At 42.8% G+C, this 21,792-nt stretch overlaps 1 protein-coding gene and 1 long non-coding RNA gene across 3 annotated transcripts; both read left to right on the top strand.

Moving 5' to 3' along the window:
* The first annotated feature begins 1,287 nt into the window (after positions 1–1,287).
* klf5a (Kruppel like factor 5a) lies at positions 1,288–11,446 on the top strand. 2 transcript variants are annotated; one of them, XM_077613099.1, is made up of 5 exons: positions 1,288–1,723; positions 2,320–2,844; positions 2,935–3,247; positions 5,131–5,190; positions 8,221–11,446. In XM_077613099.1, exons 1-5 carry the CDS (start codon positions 1,556–1,558, stop codon positions 8,397–8,399), a joined length of 1,245 nt encoding a protein of 414 aa, XP_077469225.1. In that variant the 5' UTR covers positions 1,288–1,555; the 3' UTR covers positions 8,400–11,446. The 2 variants fall into 2 exon arrangements, with proteins under 2 accessions (XP_077469225.1, XP_077469224.1); XM_077613098.1 differs by having other exon boundaries at positions 2,320–3,247.
* Positions 11,447–19,917: 8,471 nt separating this feature from the next.
* On the top strand, positions 19,918–20,673 carry LOC144084380 (uncharacterized). Its single transcript, XR_013303787.1, has 3 exons — positions 19,918–20,050; positions 20,190–20,217; positions 20,542–20,673. It is a non-coding gene; the product is annotated as an uncharacterized LOC144084380 (long non-coding RNA).
* The last annotated feature ends 1,119 nt before the right edge of the window (positions 20,674–21,792 follow it).

Below are 21,792 nucleotides of genomic sequence, written 5' to 3'. Positions count from 1 at the left end.
GTGATCTTAATGAGCTCAACAGTGCCAACAAGTCAGTGTACGACTACAACTTCACGTATTACAAAGTGTCCCACTCAATTACTGAAGAGGCTCCCATGAGGCTCCTCTTTAGTGAAGACACAAAGAATAGAAACACTTGAAAATGGACACCTGGCCAATACACTTTCTCATGATTAGCTTCACCTCTGAATGTAAGTCAAAGGTCACCAAGCTTACCAAATTTCCGTTCCAATAGCTACTACTTGAAGTATTCCAATCATTAAACAGGGCTGCCCAAAATTATGCACCTCATTCCGCAATTAATATATTTTTTTCCACATGACGCTATGTCTGCTATATTATAAACCCGACTAAAACTGCTGATCCATACAACCTAGGAAATTGATGAAAATTGTCAGGGGTGCCCCAATTTTTTCATACAGCAGAATATATTCAATCATATTATTGGATCAATGTTAATCTAGTAGTCATTCATTCCTGTTCCATACTTTTTATCCTCACAATGGTCACTGAGGGTGCTGGAGCTTATCCCAGCCAACTGTGGACAGTGGGCGGGGACACCCTGAATTGGTGGCCAGCCAATCTCAGGTTCACATTCTCTGAATAAACACCACAATATAAACAACTGCAATGGAAGTATAGCAAACTCCCACATGGCACATTAAAACTGTCTCAGCCTATAAAGGCAAGACCATTATCCTTGTCAAATGAGCCTCAAAAGCTAAAAGAAATACCCAAAGTTGCCCTTTTTTAACACGCTTTTGCCATATGACACAGATCACTCCCTGAATGCAAAAATGCCATACACATATTATTCAAATAAGAGTCAAATGTCCATTTATTTGACTAAAAAAATGTTTGCCAAGCACATTTGTCAGTGTTCAGCGTCCCTTTTGTTGAATTTCCTTAAATTCTAAGGACAAAAAGTTTGATCCATGATAGGATTTTATAGGTGGTTCGACAGAGATCCACCAAAATTCGAGACGGTGCTGAAAACTATCCGATCTGGTGGCCAAATCCGATACTACACCATCCTCCCTCTCTCTTCTTTCCATTCTTATGCCTTCAATTCTTTTTGAGAGAGATCATTTCTGCTTCTATTCTAATGGTTTCACTTCAAATGAACTGTCAAGATTCGTTCAACCTTGACTTACCCTTGTGGTAGTCGCTTATGTATTTCGATGGAGAGAGTTCAGGGCGGTGGCCGCGCTTGAATGAATGATGGGGAGCCTTTTAAAGCTTTAGTGGGCGGTGCGTGTGTTTGCGCGTGTACGTGTCGATCTGTGTGTGTGTGTGCTCTTTTTTTTTTACACCCCCAGGCCGCCCGCTCCGCCCTGCACGCTCAACATAGAAAACTGATGGTGGGCCGCCGGAGGAGGCGAGACAAGTGCAAACGGAGATGTAAGCAAGATCGTCCTCCCCCGGCTCGACTGTAGCATCCTCGGCGCTTTCCCTCCTCATTTCGGCGTGACTAAAAAAACGGGGCTCGGTGAAAGTCTCTCTCTCTCAACCCCCGTCCTGCTCCCCCCTCCTCCTCCTCCTTTTTGGGTGCTCCATGGCTGCGACACTGGCGATGAGCGGAGGCGGCGGCGGCGGCGGGCACGAGGAGCCCTTCTACCCGCTGCACAAGGCGTCCTTGTCCGTCGGATTCCACTTGGAAGACTTCGGCTTGGAGTGTAAGATGAGCGACGCGGACCGAAGCGGACACGGCGTCTTCTCGCAGGTACCACAAAAAAAGAAGCCCCCCTCCTACCCCCTACCAAAAAGCTCGGATCGTGATCGATTGTGTTCGGGATTCAATGGGCGTGGCGGCTGTTTTTCCCTAACCGGGCCGGCGCACCGCATGCGCTCCTCTTTGTTGTTGTTTTTGAAAAATACATCGAGCAACATAGGCTCTTTTTTTCCCGTGTTGCGCGAGCCGCCAGTTGGCGAGCAGTTGTCGTTTGGCAACAACTGACCCCGCTCCGAAAGGTCTAGCCAACTCTTCCCCCGCAAGAGGGGACCGTAGACCACCCGGCCCATCACCGCACGGAAGGAGCCACTTACCCCACCCTCCCCCCTTCCTTATCCCCATCATGCAAAAATAAAGCCTTCTGCAATTTTGACAGCAAATGTGCAAAGTCATAGGATTGAAGAGCGCAGGTTTCCGAGTTCAGTTTTGCAGGCGCAGTGGGAATGTAGCAGCCGCCTATTGATGCCCACTTGATAAATGTCTGAGCGCTGACTCGCCAATCAAATGGGGTCGCACCTTGTCAGGAGTGCAGTCAAATGCTTATGTTTGTTTATTGATTTATTTGCTTTCCGCCTTCCTCTCGGCAGGCCAAGTGCGAGATGGACCGCTACCTCTCCCCGCAGCCGCTTCAGGGCGCGCACAAGTCCCAAAGAGATGGCGCCGTGGGGATAGATCCCTTCTTCGAGGAGGAGCACGGCGGGGCGCCGTACACCCTAAACATGAATGTCTTCCTCCCCGACGTGGCCTACGCCCGGTCCGGCCTGGCCCATCCGCAGCGGGCCAACGGGGACCTGATCCAGGTCAAGACGGAATCGGCGGCGCCGTGCTTCTCGCAGAACCCCCACGTGTCGGCGGGCGGCTGCGGCGCCATGGAAACCTCGGCCGTCAACATGGCGGGGTTACCCGACTTCACCAGCGCCTTCAACCAAGCCGGCGGCCAGGCCCTGCCGGAGGTGTTCATCAAACAGGAGATGGCCTCGCCTTTCGACGAGCAGCTCCACCCGCACGACGGTGGCGGCGGCGGCGCCTCGCTCTTCCAGCTCTTGATCTCGGGCTTGGAGCATCACCACGGCGACGGCGTGGCGGCTCAGCAGCAGAACGTCGGCGTCCAGGCGCCCTTCCGCGGCCCCCAACAAAATCAGACTGATAAGTCTTCCTTCTGCGGCAGGGCCGCTTACCCGCACGCCCACTTCTTCCCGCAGCAGCAGCAGCGGCAGGCGCCCTACCTGCCGCCCTCGCCGCCAAACTCCGAGCCGGGCAGCCCCGACCGGCAGAAGGAGCTCCTCCACACCATGTCGCCGCCGCCCTCGTACGCCGCCACCATCGCCTCCAAGTTGGCGTGCGGCCCGCCCGGGCTGATGCCCGAGGCGCTGGCGTCGGGCGTCGCCATCCCGGGTCAAGCGGCAGCGCCGCCCCACACGCCCGCGGCCACGCAGGCCCTGACCACCGCCCGCTACAACCGCAGGAACAACCCGGACTTGGAGAAGCGACGGATCCACCACTGTGATTATCCAGGTTGGAACAAATTCACACACTTTTTTCTTCTTTTTTTTTGCTTCGACGGCGATAGACGTCCAATCTGTTTTAACTGGGAGGGCAGGCTAGCACTAAATAGCCACCAGATAAAATGTCTATCACCATCAAAGGTCATGAAAAAGCCAAGTATGTACCAATATATTGGCTGTCATCACTCATAGGACAGTTACATGTTATTAGTCAGTCCAAGTTAGGCACTAGTTGACATATTGTGTATCCTACTATTAGTAACTAGATTGGAAAATTCCACTAGTTAGAACAGTTTTACCTCACTATACAAGTTTTCTTGCACTACCAAACCACTTTGTAAGGGGTGTGGCACGGCCCCATTACACTTTGACATTTCAGTTCTTTTAGTAACAATTCATAAGTTATTTATTTTTGGGAAAAAATACTAATGGTCATTCCAGACTTAATAATTAATTTTTGTATTCCCAGATGACTGCACAAACACGAAAATGTTTTTTGAAGATTGTAAAAGATAATTCTTAGTCCTAAAACTCATGTTCCGTGAACAATATGCAGGAATATCTATGTACTCTGTTAAAGTCTAGTTGTTTTTAATTGAGGTGAACTCATGCTGTTATTTCATGTTTCTCAAAGATTAACCAAAGCAATTATCGTTTAGTGTAGAGTGTGTTAAGAGTAAACTGAATTTAGCATTCAAATCATAAATGCGAAATCTGTAAAGACACAGAATGTTAGCCAATTAAATCAGCCATATGAGTCATTCTGTAAAAAAATCAGCAATGGTAAACTTGGAGTTTCTGCAATTCCTTGGGTTGTAATCAGCAGGGTGGAGGTGTGCCATTTGGTTGCTTGGCGCCGTCACTTTGTCGTCAACTTTCGGGCCGTTGAACGTTTACGACCAGTCGCGGCGCTTTCTATTGTTTCTTTTTGAAAACCCGACTTTCTTCTCATTGTGTTCCGTCGCACGATTTATGCCCAGGCATCCCTCAGCAGTGAGTTCTCACACATGCTTGCGGCAGCTTTAAAGACATTGCTGGTATGACGATGGAATGAACCTGTGGGCGTATTTGCGTTAATTAAGCAGGCCTGTTGTGTCAACGCCAAGGCCCGCGTGGGATAAGTGGCCACCTTTATTCACCGGGATCTTTTTTGATTCCGTCAAAATCATGGCGCTCTCTCATGGGAACTCCTTACATGTGCAGCGACTGGCGGGCCGAGCGGCGCGTCAAAAGGGAGGCTTGAAAGCGGAGCTTTCCCTTCGGCGTGTTCGCGCACGTCCAACCGAGGACTTCGAATTCAAATGACGCCGAGCGCTCTCACGCGTCAAGGAGAGATTCTCTCCGAGCGAGCGAGACTGACGCGGAGAGACACGTTTCAAAGTGACCCGACTCGCTGAGAGACCTCATTAGGAATGTGGACGTGAATGTTAATTGTCTGCGTTTAGACGCCGTACTAGCAAGTGGAGTTTAACCTGTTCATCTGCCGTTTTGAAAATGTGGCGTGTTCACTTTTTTTTTTTTTTTTGCATCTCCTTTTTTAGACACTTTTAATTACTTTCAGGATGTTCATCTGCCATGAGAGATTTTTGGGTGTGCCGTGGGACGTTTGGCATAGCTGTCAATGGCACGGAAAGATTTAATTGGGCGTCTATGGTCGTCAATGGCAGGCCATGAGTTCATTTTGCGTCACTTCCGTGTTATTTGAAGGTACTTCCAGGTCAAATCCTGTAAAGTTTGTTCATTGGTCGCTTTCAACTTCACCGTACATACATATGACATCCCAATCATTTTCAGAAGAGTGACTACTTTCTGATCCGGCTCAATTATTGGCTCACATTGCAGTTTTTTCCAGCGACATGTCCCGTTAAACCACTTTGCTTTGTGTCCCAACAGGCTGCAAGAAGGTCTACACCAAATCGTCCCATCTGAAAGCCCACCTCAGGACCCACACGGGTAAGAAAAGATTCTTCTTCTCTTCCCGGCAATGAGAAAATGGGCCCGAATGAGCCCCTGGTCCTGAGTTGCCAGGCAGGCTTTTGCCTTCCTGGCATGCGTTTGTGTATGTGTAAATGTAGCCCGCCCGGCGCACCATTCCACAACGTCTGCCCAATATACGATTCCATCAAAACAGGTGGAAGCAACACACTTCTAGCATGTGACGGGGTACAATGTCAGATCACGTACCGCCAAACAAACTCAAATATATTTGCTCACCAAGCACTCATTCGTCGAATACTTTTATGGCGGTATTATGCAAATATTTCTCTTTTCTTCCAATCAAACTTGCGTTATTGTTCCCTTATGGTACAAGCAAGGTTAATAACATTTGAATTTTTTTTCACATATTAAACCACATGTCAAAGTGGCGGCCCGGGGGCCAAATCTGGCCCGCCGCATCAGTTTGTGTGGCCCGGGAAAGTAAATCATGAGTGCCAACTTTTTGTTTTAGGATCAAATTAAAATGAAAAGTATAGATGTGTATTAAATTTCCTGATTTTCTCCCTTTTAAATCAATAATTGTAATTTTTGTATCATTTCTTTCTGTGTTTTTAGTTCAAATATCGTTTTGTAAATCTAAAAATATATTTAAAAAAGCTAAAATAAACATTGTTTTAGATCTATAAAAAAACTGAATATTCAGGGCTTTTAATCCAGTTCTTTTAATCCATTTATTAAAAAAAAAAATCTAAATATTGTATCTAAAATGGTCCGGCCCACGTGAAATCAAGTTGACGTCAAAGCACCCTTGTATTAAACAATTTAGGATAAAAATACAGCAAGGTTGAGAATTCCACAAGATCCCAGTTTCCATCCATTTGTTTAGGATGTCACTTCACCAATCCATTAATCATTCCAGATCGACATATGTTACACTCCTAAGAGTGTTTCCCCTTTTTTTCCTTGGCATGACAATGCTATGGCCAGCTTTCAAGTCAAAATCAACATTTTTTTTCCTCCCAACCTTGGCACAAAAGTCACGACGTTACTCGGAGCATCTCAATGACCAAATGAGGCATAAATGTCCAAACGGGATGTTCTGCTGATCCCAATTGAGATTGACTTGGCCCCGCCAGCGGTCTTTCTCTCATCGGAGCGCTCTCCCGGCTCCTCTCTGCTCCGAGATGTTAGTTTGGACGAGCAGAAGCAACAAACAAGGCCCGGGAGGTTGTTTCTTGAGCCCCACCTCGGTGCAGCTAACTAAACAAAGCTTCTGTTGATATCTACACATTCCACGTCTTACGCACACACGTTCTCGCCGGGCAACAACGCACACCTTGAGCGAGTCGGGGGTCTTGCTTGTGGGAAGGGGCTTCTCCAATACCACAATTAAACATGACTTGGACACACAAAGACACACACACACAAGTCATTTCCTTATTGTCTGGTCCGTTGTAGCTTTCCTCTCCATCTCGCCCTCTTTTTTTCTTCTACCTTCAAACCCCCCCAGGACCCCCGCGGCCAACCCTCCCCCCTCCCTGGACGCCTTTCCTTTTGTTACGCGGCGCACAGACGCTCGACTGCACACCAACACGCACGCACATACATACACCTGTCACTAATCTGTATGAGATGATTCCTAATGCGTTTGGGTGCCCACGGGAGTTCCTCCTCTAATCTCCATCAACATCCATTATCCTGATTGTTTGTCTGCGCGTGTGTTGTGTGTGCGTGTGTGTGGATGTGTGTGTTTTTGAGAGTGTTGTTGCGAGATATGAACTCCCCGCTGGCTTCACTTCTTTCCTCTACATTTTGGAAAGTAGAAATACGGAGCGCACGGCGCATTTTTATCGGGATGGAGATAAGGATGGAGAACGGGGGTGGGGGTTAAATTGTGGACCCTTTGCTGGTTAAGGAAGCCTATTGGGTACGTGAACTGAAGTGGAAATGGATGAGTCACGGTGAGGCAGCTGGAACGTGAGATTTCTCACAGCCACTTAGTGATAAAAGGTCAGAATAATTCGGAAAACTATCAAAAAATCATCACAATTTCATTAGCTTAGCCCGTTAGCTTTCGTTGATTGCTTGCATCACTTCCGGTAAGTGAGCGGCTTCCCTGACAATTCCGAAACGGGAATAAAATTGTGTTTTGCCCAATTTCTGCTGCATTTTACAAAGAAATGGACTCAGTTTTTGGGCTCAGTGAAGTCTAATCAATGTAATTCAGTAAAGTACCTTCTCAGATGGTGATGGTAGAACTTTAAGGAGGACGACAGGGGCAAAAGAAAATCAAATTCTTTAGCGTTTGCTTTGAGAGTCGACAAATGAGCTATTATTGAGGTTGACAGAGTGTCACAAAGGTGGTTACGCAAGAAGATGGACGCCGGACGCCGTAGGCCGTCTTGCCCACGGGGTTAAAGGCACACGGTGACCGACCTGTTTTTCCGGTTCCTCTTATCCAACGGCGTGAATCACTACGACTCGACGTTAGTTAGTCATCTGTTTGTTATTCGAAAGTACAATGGATTTGTTATTTTATTATTTTTTATAGATATATGCCTTTTAATCGAGTATCGAGTATCATTTCATCAGGTTTTCAAGACAATTGGTTTTGAAAATGAGCGTAATCTCCTTTGTTGACTTATCTGAGTTGAGCTTTTTTCCTCAGCTTCTCAAAAAAATCGACCTGAGGGGGTTCAAACAACTACCCGTGGGCCAAATGTGGTCCACTACTCAATATTTATCGGCCAGCAGCGAATTAGGAACATATCTTATCAAAATGGCCTGCACAAAAATAGAAGAATATGTATATGGCATTACCTCTACTTACAAATGCTATTACTACATACGAAATATTCACGTTACAAAAAGCCAATATTTAAAAAACACATTTTGAATACATAATACTTTGAATTTTTCTAAAAGCGACACTGATTGGCATCTGATGAAAGTGTCTGTTCATGGACGTTGACATTTTTTATATTGCACGCCATCTGAAATATATCCGATTTAACTGACGTTGAATCTCCCTGTCGCCCCCTACAGGTGAGAAGCCTTACAGGTGCACGTGGGACGGCTGCGATTGGCGTTTTGCCCGCTCCGATGAGCTGACCCGCCATTACCGCAAACACACGGGCGCCAAACCCTTCCAGTGCGCCGTGTGCTCTCGTTCCTTCTCCCGTTCGGACCACCTGGCCCTGCACATGAAGAGGCACCAGAACTAACGACCAGAACTCCACCACGCGTAATGCACACGCCATTACGGTTTGTTCGTTTTTTTGAAAAAGAAAAAAAAATCCCAGGGAGGGAAGTGTTGCTTCTCTTACTGACGGAGCAACAACAACTGGACTCAATACAGACTGGGAATAAGGTTTGCAGTTCTTTTAAGACTGGAACGATAGCACTTAATTCGGTGCGTGGAGCTAGTTGGCACGTTTCCGATGTACGGCCTGCGAATCTGTGTTCTCCCCATGCCGTTTTTTTCCCCCTCTGGATTTGTCCCACATTCCAAAAACATGCACACTATATGTACATCGAAGACTAAATTACCCGCGTTTTGTCGCCAAATGTGCTTGCGTTCAGACCGACCTTCACATAGCCAAAAAGTTGAAGTCTGTTCTTTTTGTAAGATTACAATTTGAATAACATAACGATGCGACTTATCTTTCGTAGAAACACAAGGGATGACTTCATTCTCGTAATTTTGCGACTAATATTTTGGCTAGGCTATTTTCGTATTAGTTCTATGTTTTTTTCTTTTTCTTTTGGGTTCTTTTTGTTGTTGCGACAATGGAAGTCACGTGAATGAGAAAACATATTTGATTGGCCGCTTCCTATCTGTCGCGGAAAGATCAACAAAAGTCCGCAATCCAAAATGTAACGCACGACATTGCTTAAACTGGCACCCCCCAAAAAACGAAAAAAACGGGCGGTCTGAACGCAGCACAATACTATATAATAGAATGGCTGTTTTTTCTTCACGACTCACAACGGGTGAAATTTCTGGCCACGTTTACACGACAACCACCTTAGGCCAAAATGCAAAACCATCGTTGGTTCTTCCAGGTCTTGTCCACACTTGTCTTTCTCCCAGCTGCGTCTTCGGCGCACTAAAATTTTCACGGATACGCCAAATTTTTCTCCTCCGCTTTAACTCTCTGTCAATAACCAACTCGAATCATGTGTAGCGTCGACCGTAGTTAGGCCATGTTGACGTTTCTACGTGAAATCGTCCTCCAAGAACACTGACCTCGTCCGTATCTTCGCTGGCAAATGTATACTGTAGCATCATCGCCACCTACTGTTCCGGAGTGCGGACGTCAGACGTCAACCGAAACTGTCTCTTGCCGTTTAGATGACGTTGTCCAGATTGCCTTTTCTGGAAGGACTTTTCACGTTTTTACACCCCCCAAAAAATGCTCAGGCTCTCTGGAAACGTCATGTTTTCACCCCCGTTCTCGTTGCCGCGGAAACGCCTCTCAAATGCACTATCGTCTCGTAGCGTATGTATAATAAATTGGCCCCGCTTCTCTGAGAAAGTCAGTCAGGATTGGCTGCAGCTCAACTGTAACAAATATCAACGGATAAATATGCGAAACCAGCCGGGCAAAAATGTATTTCATGACTTCCTGAAACCAGAATATCCAGATCGCCTTTTTTGTTCCCTTGTTGTTTTAACCAAATCTTTCGGTTTGCACTATGAATCGGTAACATAGAAAAAGGAGTGAGCCAAAAACAAATTATAATAATAAAAACGACATTGTCGGGCGATCAATGCGTGCGAGGAAGGGGATAAATGGAAGGATTTATTTTTGTTTTTTTTATATATATATATATATATATATATTTCAGCTAGTAGGATGTTGCTAAAGAGCAGCAATTAGCTGATCAATTATTCATTTTGTCTTTTAGCGAAGCAGACACAAACACGAGCAGCTTGAAAAATACTCTCATCTTGTCCTTGTTGCCGCGTCTTTTCTCGGCTCATTTGGTAGCTTTTCAACCAAAGCTTGTCTTCATCTCCGCCTTTATTAAAAGTGCCTCTATATCAGGGGTGTCCAAACTACGGCCCGCTGCCCACTTTGAAAAGTCTCATTGGAAATGGCCCGCACAAGAGGCTCCAATTCAGCCTACATTCTGTGGCACTTGTCAGTCTCATTTTGTTTAGTAATTTTAACAGTGCCTCACCGTTAGCTCAGGGAAACCTGCGACATGTTGAAATCAATGTAGAAAATGTCATTATTTTTCTTATACATTAGTACATTTATATATAATAGCTTTCAGGCGGCACGGTGTCCAAGTGGATAGCACGTCTGCCTCACAGTTTCCTGCATGGTAGGCTGATTGATCACTCTAAATGGAATTAATCAATGAATAAATAATCCTAATAATAATAATCCAATGTGATAAATGGAGCTATATTATTGGTGATTTTCTTGACTTTTTTGGCTGGACATTTTCTGTTTTAAAAACGTGTTTCATACCAAGATATATTTTGTAGCTTTTCGCTGTTTACTCACTCATAATCATCAAAACCATTTCAACTGGAAAGCCTAATATTTCGTGATCATGTTTCACTCCCATTGACGCCAATAGAATGAAATGTCAATGGCAGCCAAAAAGTCAATATTTCAAAAATACATCTTAAAATAACCCTTTTGATTTTTTAACAATCAAAAATGGAAGGATTTGGTGTTTTACTTTGCATCCTTTGATTTTTCTGAAGCGGCCCCTCCTACAAAAAAAAGTTTGGTCACCCCTGTTCTATATAGTCTGGTGTGTGTTGAATAAATGGTAGCAGAGATGTGATGCACTGAGACTTTAAACCAATCACGGTGCTGTATTTCTGTTTGTTTGTTTTTTTAAATCACAATTCCAAAAAAAAAACAATCCCAAATGTTGTTCATCATGTGTACATTGACCCACAGCAGGTAGCATCCAGAGAATAGCACTGGAACGGTAAATATCACGCTAGATCTGACTATTTATTTGTGTACAAGTGGGCTTAGTGTCACGTCGCCGTCTTCTTAGGCCCCAGCAAATATGCCTTAATGTAAATATATTTGATGCACTGTATATACATTTTTTTAGCTTTGTTTTTTTGTAAACAAAAGGGCGGAAAAAAGACAGCCCAGCGTTCAGAAATTGTCAATTTTTGTCATGTTTTTTTTCTTCTGGCCTTTCCTCTCTTGTTCGTTTAACGTTCCAAAGACAAAAGTTGTTTTTACTTCAACTGAGTGAACCTAATAAAAAAAAGAAGAAAAAAACGGAAGATTTTACACATGCTTTGCAATCTTTTGTCACGATATTTGACCTAAAACCGCATTCTTGCTGAAATCTCCAAGCTATGATAAGTGGTCAATTATTGTCAGCTGTCTCATTAATCACACAAATCTTGATGAGGACAAAATATTTGAGGCGATTAGTCATTTTCACTCTTTTTGTCAATAAGTTCCACTCAAGGACATTTTATTCCACAGACAGTTCATCCAGACATTAAAGTTTTTCAGTGTTATACAAGCGATTAAAATAATAAAAATAGCATTGCTCATTTTTCCCTGTTATTATTGAACCATTTCAGGGATTGGTCATTACAGTAGACATCTATTTAAAAGTTATCATTAGCTTAACTTGATAAAGGTCATTAGCAAAAGAAGGAAATTCATAGTGAAACCCCCCAGTGACGGCAATAGACGTCCAATCCAGACAAAGCAAGATAGATAAATAAAAATTCCAGAACAAAATACAAAAATGTATAAAAATGGATGTCTTTATTCTTTTTTCTTTTCAATCTGTTAGTTTGTTTTAATTTTTTGGGTAGTTATCAATTCAAAACACCAATGTGCTCTTAATTCTTGATCTTTTTTCATGTATAGATTGTCATATCTCGATCATGATAACCCACAAATGTTAAACCCGTTTGTTATACATCTCGAAAAAGATTCATTAAATGACTCTTAAAGAATACTAAAATCAACTGATCCATTTTTGCGGTTCAACTCGGTGAGGCACACAAGAACCAAAATAATAGTTGTGCAATTCTTTGACATAAAAACATCCAAGAAAGTCCGTTTCCAATTATTTTTGCTACATTTACGCCACAAAAGCGGCAGGGAACTTGAACTGACCTTTGAACAATAAACACTCTCCTTTGAAAAACACTGCGAGGAGACAGTAAAAAAGTGACTATCAAATCCATCTCATGTGTAATCAACAGGATTCCTTCACTCAAGTGCAAACACCCGCATCTGCTTTACTTCCGAAAAGTGTTTTATCGTCTAAAAAACAATGGAGAGCTTTCGTCAACAATTGGTGGGAAATTGAGACGTACGCTGCACTCCTGACGATAAAAAAAAAAAAAATAAAAAATAAAAAAAAAAGAATGATTATGCATTTTTAATCATTTCAAAAAGAACAAAATAGCATTTCGTTGCAAATTGAAACAAATTAACTTAACAGAGGAACCATGCTAATCCAAATAGCATCAATGCTAGCAAATTGTGCCGGGATGGACACACCCACACCATCCCAGCACGAACAGGCCAAGCCCTTTTACTTCTTTTCCACGTCCTCGTGCCATCGACAGTGATAGCCGTCCACTCCATTGATTGCCTTCAATTGCACTAAAATGTGGTCATTCACCGCCAGGCCTTTTTTTTTTAATTTAAATAAACCAGAGCAGTTCAAATCTAAATTCGGGAGTCAAAAGGGGAGGAGGGGGAGGATCAATGGTGTCGCTCGGGACCGAGCAGTAACCTGCAGGAGCACCCTGGCTGCTCTGCAAACAATAAGCCTTTTATATCACAGCATGAGACAATGGACAAGAAAATAAAAGTCCAGCAGCACTCTGGGAACAGCGCGGGGGGAATCCCACCGCATCCCGTTCAACGTGCACACACACACACACACTTTCACAGAGAGAGAGCGCATATGTTCTTGGTTTAAGTCCTAGATGTGACTCAGGGCTCTCTGCTGTAATGTGCCTCAGATGTCTTCAAAAAAAAAGAGCAAAAGCGATTGAGCGAGGAACAATCTAAACAAAAGGATCTCAAGGGGGAGCCAATCAACCTCTTCCGTCTTTTACCTCCTCCGCTCTTCTGATTTCATTTTTCTCCACCTCCTCACTGGCTCTGTCTTTGTCTTTCATCCACATGGTCCTCCCCCCCTTCCTCCAGGGGTGATGGGCTGGCTGTAGGTCAGAGTGGACGCTTTTCCCACATCTTCTCACCTTCTCCTTCACGTGCTTGGTGCGTAGAAACTTCACAGGTGGACCTCCTCTGTGACTAAAGTAGTCACTCTGTTCTGACACTCCAGTCGAGTTTTATTTCATTGACTTTCAAATGATAACAGACCATATTTTGGACACAAATGTGAGCCAAAAATGACAGAAATGGCTGAGTCATAAAATTAGATCTAAATTATTTTAACTTTAAAGACCTGCAGATTTTTACACTCTGGTGGCCACGTGACCGTTCTGTCATTCTCTCAACTAGCTAGCATAGCATCAGAAAGCTAGGCATACGGGATGAATAAAGTTATCCAATCCAATCCAATGATCATCAATTCTGGTTGTGACATCACAACCAGAATAGCTGGGAAAACAGTGGGCATTCCCTTAAAGCCTAGATGTGGATGAAATAACTAAATACATAACTAGATTTCTAATAGATTTTGTAACAGACATTCCCTCTCCTTTAAGGAATAAGGATGTTTTTTTTTTAGTCACAAAAGTTGTCATAGCATCTTTAAATTTGCTTATATATATTCAAAAACAACATTCAAGTATTTATACAGTAACTGAAGAATGAAGTGCAGTAACAAGCTTCAACAAAACTTTTTTAAACTTTATTACATCTAAACAGTTCTTCACTTTGTTACTCTCTGTTGCACAAACACACACACACACACACATACACACACACACACACACACACACACACACACACACACACACACACACACACACTATTTAGTGATGAGTGAGTGGGAGCTACCGGTTCATGTTTTTGCATGGAGCAAATTAACGTCACACATCTGGAAGATGGCTCCCGCCTGCTTCGCCTGCTGTTCTCTTGCGTTGGTGTGATTCCCAGTTTGATAGTGTGTGTCTGTGTGTGTATGTGTGTGTGTACAGTGATCCCGTTGGTTCCTGCTGATATTAACACGGTCCCCAGATGTCCTAGACTGGTTTTTAAGTGTGTCTGCTCAAATTGAATTGAATTGAATGCCTTTATTGGCATTAAAAAGCTATAAGGAAATTTAAAGCTTCATAACAACAATGGGAAGAATAAATAATCAATCAATACTAACAATAAATAAATAAGTTGTCAACAACCAAAATAAATAGGGAAGTGCACAAACAAAAATTACAAACTAACAAACAGATAAATCATCAATAAATAGTAAAATAAACATTTGGGGTTTTTTTTGGAATTTGGTTTCTGGTGTTGCAATTAGCTGAGATTGAAGATGAAATCCCCTAAACCAATCCGCCTGCCTTATTTGAACATATTAATTGTTAAATGTCGTAATAGCGCACAAATAGAAGTCTGAATGTTGTCACGCAATAATTCATCCCATGACCTTTTTGAATCAACCTGACAAACAAGACTTTGGTGTCCCGACGATAATTACTTTCAAGCAACTGGGGAAAGTTAAAATCCTGTCAACAGAAACCAATTAACTCCAGAACAATACGCCGCGACACTAATTACAATTATTTTGACGCACTTGAAAATAGCAAGGACAAAATGTACACTAAGAAAGAAAAGGAAATAAAAGACTTGGAGTTGACCCACTAACCGCAGCCAATCAGAATGAAACAATCAAGTAAAAATAGCTGCACAAGGAAAATTCAGATTCAAAAATGAGTCAGAAAGATGCGAGTCCTGCTTTTGTAGTCAAAAGACTTCACCAAAACAATAAAAACAATGGGATTTAATGTTATAAAACTAATTTCGTAAGCCCAAACTGCCTCTTTGTGTATTCTCTTTTTAATGTAAGGTGCATTTCTCAGCATTCAGTTAATTAAAAAAAATAACGTGCCTTTCAAGGAACTCAAATGACGCTTAACGGTATTTAATGTTGTTTTACACAGTGGTGGGCCGTCAGGGCCTTCAAGGCCTTCTCTGCTGGCCTAAGAAATATATGAATCATATATTATATTTTGTCCATCAATACTTATTAAATAATTCCAAATTGTCTGTTAGCTTCCTTTCATTGCTTTTCCTCCTGGTTGCACTGTTTCCAGATGTGTGTTTTCATATTGAAGCATTTAACCAATCACATTTCAGCCATTATTTGTTGCCAGGGTCAGAAATCTGCCTCAAAGCCTTCACAATCAGTTCTGCGGGCTCTGCCGATATAAACAAGGGGAAATGATAATCCGGGCCCGGTTCTGATGTCTAAAAAGCTCCAGTATTTGTATTTAATCAATAAATGCTGTTTTCGGCTGGATTTTACCCCATTTTCGGGCAATGTTTGCCCGTACGCCATTGACGTTCATCGCTGTCTTTTCACCACCCGGCCCGGTAGTAATGTCTGAAAATCTCCAGTATTTGTATTTAATCATTAAATGCTGCTAGGAAGTGGATTTTACCCGTTGAAGGCGCCACGAGAAAATCCACGGACCGCCACTGGTTTTACATATGAAAATCCAACTATTTTTGTTTTGGAAAAAAATACTGTTACGCACAATACAGTAACTCCTTCATGCCATTAATGATGTGAACTGGTTTTCAGCCCTCCCAGTTCAAACGGATTGGACTTCTACCTCCGTCAACAATAACCAATGCGTTAAATGTTTTTTATTTTTTATGAGACAGCTTTATATTTCCAAAAGGTCACCTGTTGACAAAGTTGGGTGGATACTCACCTCCCAGTTCAAAAGGACAAAAGCATTAACGCTCATTAAGTAACGCACATTCAGAAATGACTACCACAAAAGAAGCTTTTCACCCAGGGCACGTTTTTACCGTGACGTCTTATCGTCGCACATGGTTAAAAAAAATGCTAATCATATATTTCATACATACAGAAAGAGTCACAGAGTACAAACACTTCATCGCTGGCTGTTGACTTCCACACGTTTTCGTGGACGTCCTCCCTAGGCAAACAGTTGTGATTAAATATTGTTTATGGTTTTGCAGATCGGAAAAAGATAAGGCTAATGGGCTTGTAATTCATTCCATGGCGGTGGTTCTTAAATCGCAACATCTTTCTTTTTCCGTTAATATTGCGAGAAGCGCCAATGGTTTGTTCTCTTTAAAGCTTTTAATGCGTTTTGTTGCAGAAAATGTTATGAAATTTCACATTCCTTGACTTTCTGCGTTGGAGCGGTCCTGTAGCTGTTTGTCATTCGGATAGCCGTGTTTAAGGAATCAATTAGTTTAATAGGAGATCTCTCACAGGAGCAACTTTAGGTCTTGCAATAACAAAAGCCCACAGATAAGGAACAATCATGTCATTGTTGTGTTTCTCTGGTCCTCGTTCACTGCTCTTTTTTGGAAGACAAACCAGATTCCGAGTTTTAGGGTCCCTTCGAGACGCGGCGGTGTCGAAACCATCCGACGTGTATAATTTGATTCCGCGCTGTTAAAAGTATCTGGTTCCAGCTGGACTCTTTTCCTTTTTTATTATTATCGTTATCAGGAATTATTCGCCATCGTTCACTACCGAGACACTGCTGGGAAAAGCGAGGAAGCGGTTATGGGAGAATTGAAAGGCGGGGAAAAACGACGACCACGACGACTTGCCGTATTTCATCCGCAAGAATGTCAACAGCGCTTATCAAAGAAAAGCACTTCGACTTCAACCTGCGTCGCCGCGCTTTTTTACGATCGACCTGAAGCGCATCTGGTCGCCAGCCAGGTGCGGAGACGCCATAGACGTGTCGGGCCTCTCCACTCCCTGCGAGCGCGGGTCAAAACATGAAATTTGTACGGATTAGACATTTAATTGCGCTCGGGCGTGCGTGCGTGCGTACGTGGATGCGGAGTTCCGAAGTAAAATAGTTGTGCTCTTGATAGGCGGTCGAACGGAGGGCCGGCGGCCAAACCAAACGGCTGCGCGCAACAATGTCCGTGGCCTCGTACCAAAGGATTGACTTTATTTATTGGGAACGTGGCGGCTGGCGGAGGAGGGAGACAGAAAAATGAAGTGGAATCATGCCTCATATGTTTACTTTCAAGACAAGAAATTGTAATTGCAATGTCAAAAGAAACCTTGTATTTTGGGCCGGGCCAAATAAAGCCAAATATGGACTTTCCTGTTGAGACGACGTCTGAAGTCATTCGGATTCGGTCCAAAGACCGCCAGCATCGCCAGCGAGGACAAGTTTCCACACTTGCATTTACGCCAATTTAGGGTCAAAGGTCAACCTGGTCTGGACATGGCTGAACTGGGAAATATTACCAAAATAAAAGCAAAGTACAGTGTTCCCTCGATTATCGTGACTTCACTTATCGCGAATTCACTTTGCGATTTTTTCTGCTATTATTTTTTTAAAATCATTTATTATTTTTTTTTAATTCATAAAAATTTGGAAATCCACGCAGAAACTTGTCAGCGGAAGCCACTCTTGCTATTCGGACTGAATGAAAAAAAATTGTAATAGGGGGGTTTTCAATTATCGTGGCCGTGTTTGGTCTACATTAACTGCAATATTCGAGGGATTACTGCTGCCAAAAATAAACAATTTGGCAAGAGAAAGAGTGAAAGTGCAGTGTGTGTGGGCGCACAGATGGAATATCTTCTCTCCCACTCACATCCCATCCCGACCAACTTGAGGACCGAGGGTCCGAAGCGTAGCCATTAGCCTATTAGCATGATGATGTTAGAGGGACTCGGGGGTGGAACAAGCAGCATACGTCCAATTGCATGCAGCTGCCAAGGAAGGAGAGAGGAGGTGGGGGTCATCGTAAACCCCCGCGTCCCTTCACGTACATGTGTGCGTACGTGTGTAGTATGTTAGCCATATGTGGAGCGAGTGTGTAGGTGTGAAAAGATCAGGCGTCCTGGGGATTCAGCCATGACATCGTCGTATAATAGAATAATGTTTTTGGTCATCGGAAGGAAGAGGGCGGATTTTGTGGGGGATGATTATTTTCATAAAACACACACACACATGCATGACGGAAAAATGTTGAGTGTTTGTTTGAAATATGACAATAAGCGAGTTTTAAATGATAGCAGACGCAAACCCACAAAAAAGTAACAGAAAAAGTTTAATCATGAAATTAGACTCAAGTTAGTCATCCTTGGCCCCGCCCTTAAAAAAAATCTCCAAAAAGAAGATCATGTCACCCACAGAATGAGTTGCAGATATTTTTTTGTGTCCATAGGTGTGCTAGTATTCTCGATGCCTTTTGCCAAATTGTCAACATTTACTAGCTAGCGTGGCGCTAGTTCCGTTGGTGATGTCACAACCAGAATTGCCCTATCTGTGGGCAATACTACTGTTTAAATTGTGAGAGCAAAGCGCATAAAATTACATTGATCTTGATGGGACATCTGGATCACGGAGTCAATGCCCAAGTGGCCATTTTTGCCCCGCACATATGATGTGCATCAAACGTGTGGAAACAGATGAGGACGAGCAGGAAGGGAATTACACGCTTCTCCATTACCCCGACAAGAGCGTGCATGTCCGGCCGCGTACGTGTGCGTGCTTGCCGCGCCATCATCATATTCTCGATGCCTCCTCCAATCGGCGGGGAATCGTCAGCACATTTTCACCATACCTACGGCATACCTGTCAACCTCTGCCGATAACTGCCCTTATAAATGATTATGATTCCCCTTACAAACCCCCCAAAAAACCTTACAAACACCGTACGACTCGTACGAGTCGTACGGTGTTTGTAAGGTTTTTGGGGGGTTTGTAAGGGGAATCATAATCATTTATAAGGGCAGTTATCGGCAGAGGTTGACAGGTATGCTACGGCCAATTTAGGGTGTCCAATCAGCCTACCATTTATTTTTATTAAATCACATTTTTTGGGGGTGGCTTGGTGTCCAATCAGAAAAGTCACACACCCACATGCCTTAAAACGTGCAGTTGAAAGAGTTTCTATTTGAGGCCTAATGAGCCTCTTTGTCGGTGTCAAAGGTCCAAACGAGTCTTATCGCCAAAGTAAAAAAAACAAAAAGAATAAAAAAAATCTTATCGCGTGTCATATTTCATGTCAAAACAGGGGTCCGGCATTTTTAAAAGCGGCCACGTGCGGCCGTGTTGCAAGAGGGAGGGTAAACACCGAGACGTCCGTCAGGGTTAATCATTGAGCATCATCAACAATCGACGGCTTTCTTGGACCAACGATATCTGATTTCATATTTGCCCTCTGGCTTTTTTTTACAAGCAAGTTGGGGGGGAAAGCGTATCTCCTACAGCAAGGGTGGCCAACTCTAGACCTCTATAGTGCTTATTCAGTTTGTTTTCCACATCTCCCTCCTCTACCACACCTGAATCGAATGATCAACTCATCAGCAAGCTGTCCAGAAGCTTGGTACCGATCTAGATGATTTGATTCAGCTGTGTTGGTGGAGGAAGATAGGGTAAACAGACCGGAGTTGGCCACCCCTGTTAATCTTGTTGAGCAGAAACACATAATGAAAAAAAAAACAATAACAAAATACGTATAATTTGATAGCTGTCCAAATTAGCAACAACAGCATATGTCAAAAAATGCCTGTTTTGATCTGGAATGCCACAAATTCTTGACCATAGGGATCAATTTGTGGCATTCCAGATCAAAACAGGCATTTTTTAATTTGGACAGCTATCAAATTATATGTATTTTGTTATTGTTTTTTTTCATTATGTGTTATTGATCAACTTGAGTGGATTTAGAAAAAAAACTGGGTGAAAGATTAAGGGGTAAGAAAATCATTATGAATGTCCATTTCTGCAAACAAGCTGTTTAACAGATGCTGTTGTTGCTAATTTGGACAGCTTTCAATTTAGATGTTTTTTTTTTCATTTTGTGTTTTTGATCAACTTTCTTGAGTGGATTTAGAGAAAAAAACTGGGTGAAAGATTAAGGGGTAAGAAAATCATTATGAATGTCCATTTCTGCAAACAAGCTGTTAATACTTACAAAATGTAAATGGCCCACATTGTAGTTTGCAAGCCTCTGTGGTTAGCGAACAGAAAACAGGCGAGAGTATTTACATTTTCTTTGCGTTATTGTTGTCTTCAAGTGATTTGTGAAAGAATGAATGGCTAAATAGAGTTGTATGTATTGATTTCTTGCAATATACCTGCATTCCATCTTTTAGAATTGTATGCTTAAAACATGACATTGGCTGATAAAATACGCATCGAAATGACGTAAGTCACCAAGTAACCCCCATACTTAACCCTTTCAGTGGTCCCTGGAGGAGAGGAGTACCTGGAGTAAACCCACGCCAGTACGGGGAGAACATGCAAACTCCACATAGGACGCTCAGAACCCACCGGGATTGAACCCTCGATCTCAAAACTGCGAGGCACCATAGAGTGAGTAAACATTTTATTTTGTATAAAGTCACCACAGTGTCCCCAAACGTTGCCTATCAGCAAATATCGAATGAATTGACCAATGAAGTAAGCGTGAGGCCTCCGGTCGTAACCTTGTCCTAACCTTGCACATCGCGTTGGGTGGAGAACGCCAGACTTTGTGGAGACGACGGTTGGTTGTAAAGTTGGGAAAGTCGTGAAAACACCAGGGCCCTTTTCATTCAACTTCATGACTAATCTTTTATGACATCCTTTGAAAAAAAAAAAGTACCGAAATCAAAGGAGGGCAACGCCCGATTTTTTTTGTGCGAGCAGCTATTTTAGGTGATTTGGCAGGTGGGCTTCTCCAATGTCTAATGTCTTTCCCGTCGCTTTTTTGGTGGTCAGCAGATAGTAGCACCTAACACTAGTTCATTTCATTTGACTTTTCTAACACAAAAAACGCCTCTGGTGAATACCATGCTTTCTAATTAGCTGCCATTGACGGTTATAGACGTCAAATCTATTTGAACCGGGTCAGGGTGGTCGCAAGCAGACCCCCCAGTACAAACAAATTCCACGTCTTACACTGTTAGTTGGAGTGAAATGTTTTTTAAGAATCATTTCAGGACCCAGATGGTTACTTCTTAGCTGTCTAATGTCACATTTTTAGAAACAACATCAATAGCATATAAAACATTTAATGCACATTTAAATATATAAACTAGTGAGCTTAATGGTTATCTTCACCAAAGCAATGTGCTTTGCTCTAAACAGGTATTGTGCTGTCAACTGCTGGTCATATTATGTATTACATATCCTGTGATTGAGTCATTTTCATACATTGTTTTTCTGAAAATTGGGTATGGAAAAAAAACCACCCAATATTTAATACTAAATATTTAGGAACTGACCCGAGTGATTTTTTTTCATGTGATTGTTCTTTTTCTTGAACTACCCCAAAATTTGATAATTGATTGATCAGCCTTCTCAAAATCCTTATGTTTGCTGCAAACAGCAAATATCTATAAATATCTGTCTATCCTTGCATTTTTCATCTTATATGAAATTTGCAAACATCTGCTTTTCAAAACAAAGATCAATGTTTCTATGTAATGTACTTTTAAGTATTTCCTAAACAG

The sequence above is a fragment of the Stigmatopora argus genome, chromosome 11, assembly GCF_051989625.1.
Source record: "Stigmatopora argus isolate UIUO_Sarg chromosome 11, RoL_Sarg_1.0, whole genome shotgun sequence".
NCBI lineage: Eukaryota > Metazoa > Chordata > Actinopteri > Syngnathiformes > Syngnathidae > Stigmatopora > Stigmatopora argus.
The sequence above is the reverse complement of the archived record's forward strand: the minus strand, read 5'-3'. Positions and strand labels throughout refer to the sequence as shown.

Bases quoted from the DNA above. Each gene is read 5' to 3' on its own strand.
- klf5a (XM_077613098.1), top strand. From the start codon at position 1,556: ATGGCTGCGACACTGGCGATGAGCGGAGGCGGCGGCGGCGGCGGGCAC. The intron at 1,724-2,319 runs GTACCACAAAAA...TCCTCTCGGCAG, and splicing joins GACACGGCGTCTTCTCGCAG to GCCAAGTGCGAGATGGACCG. The intron at 5,191-8,220 runs GTAAGAAAAGAT...CGCCCCCTACAG, and splicing joins CCACCTCAGGACCCACACGG to GTGAGAAGCCTTACAGGTGC.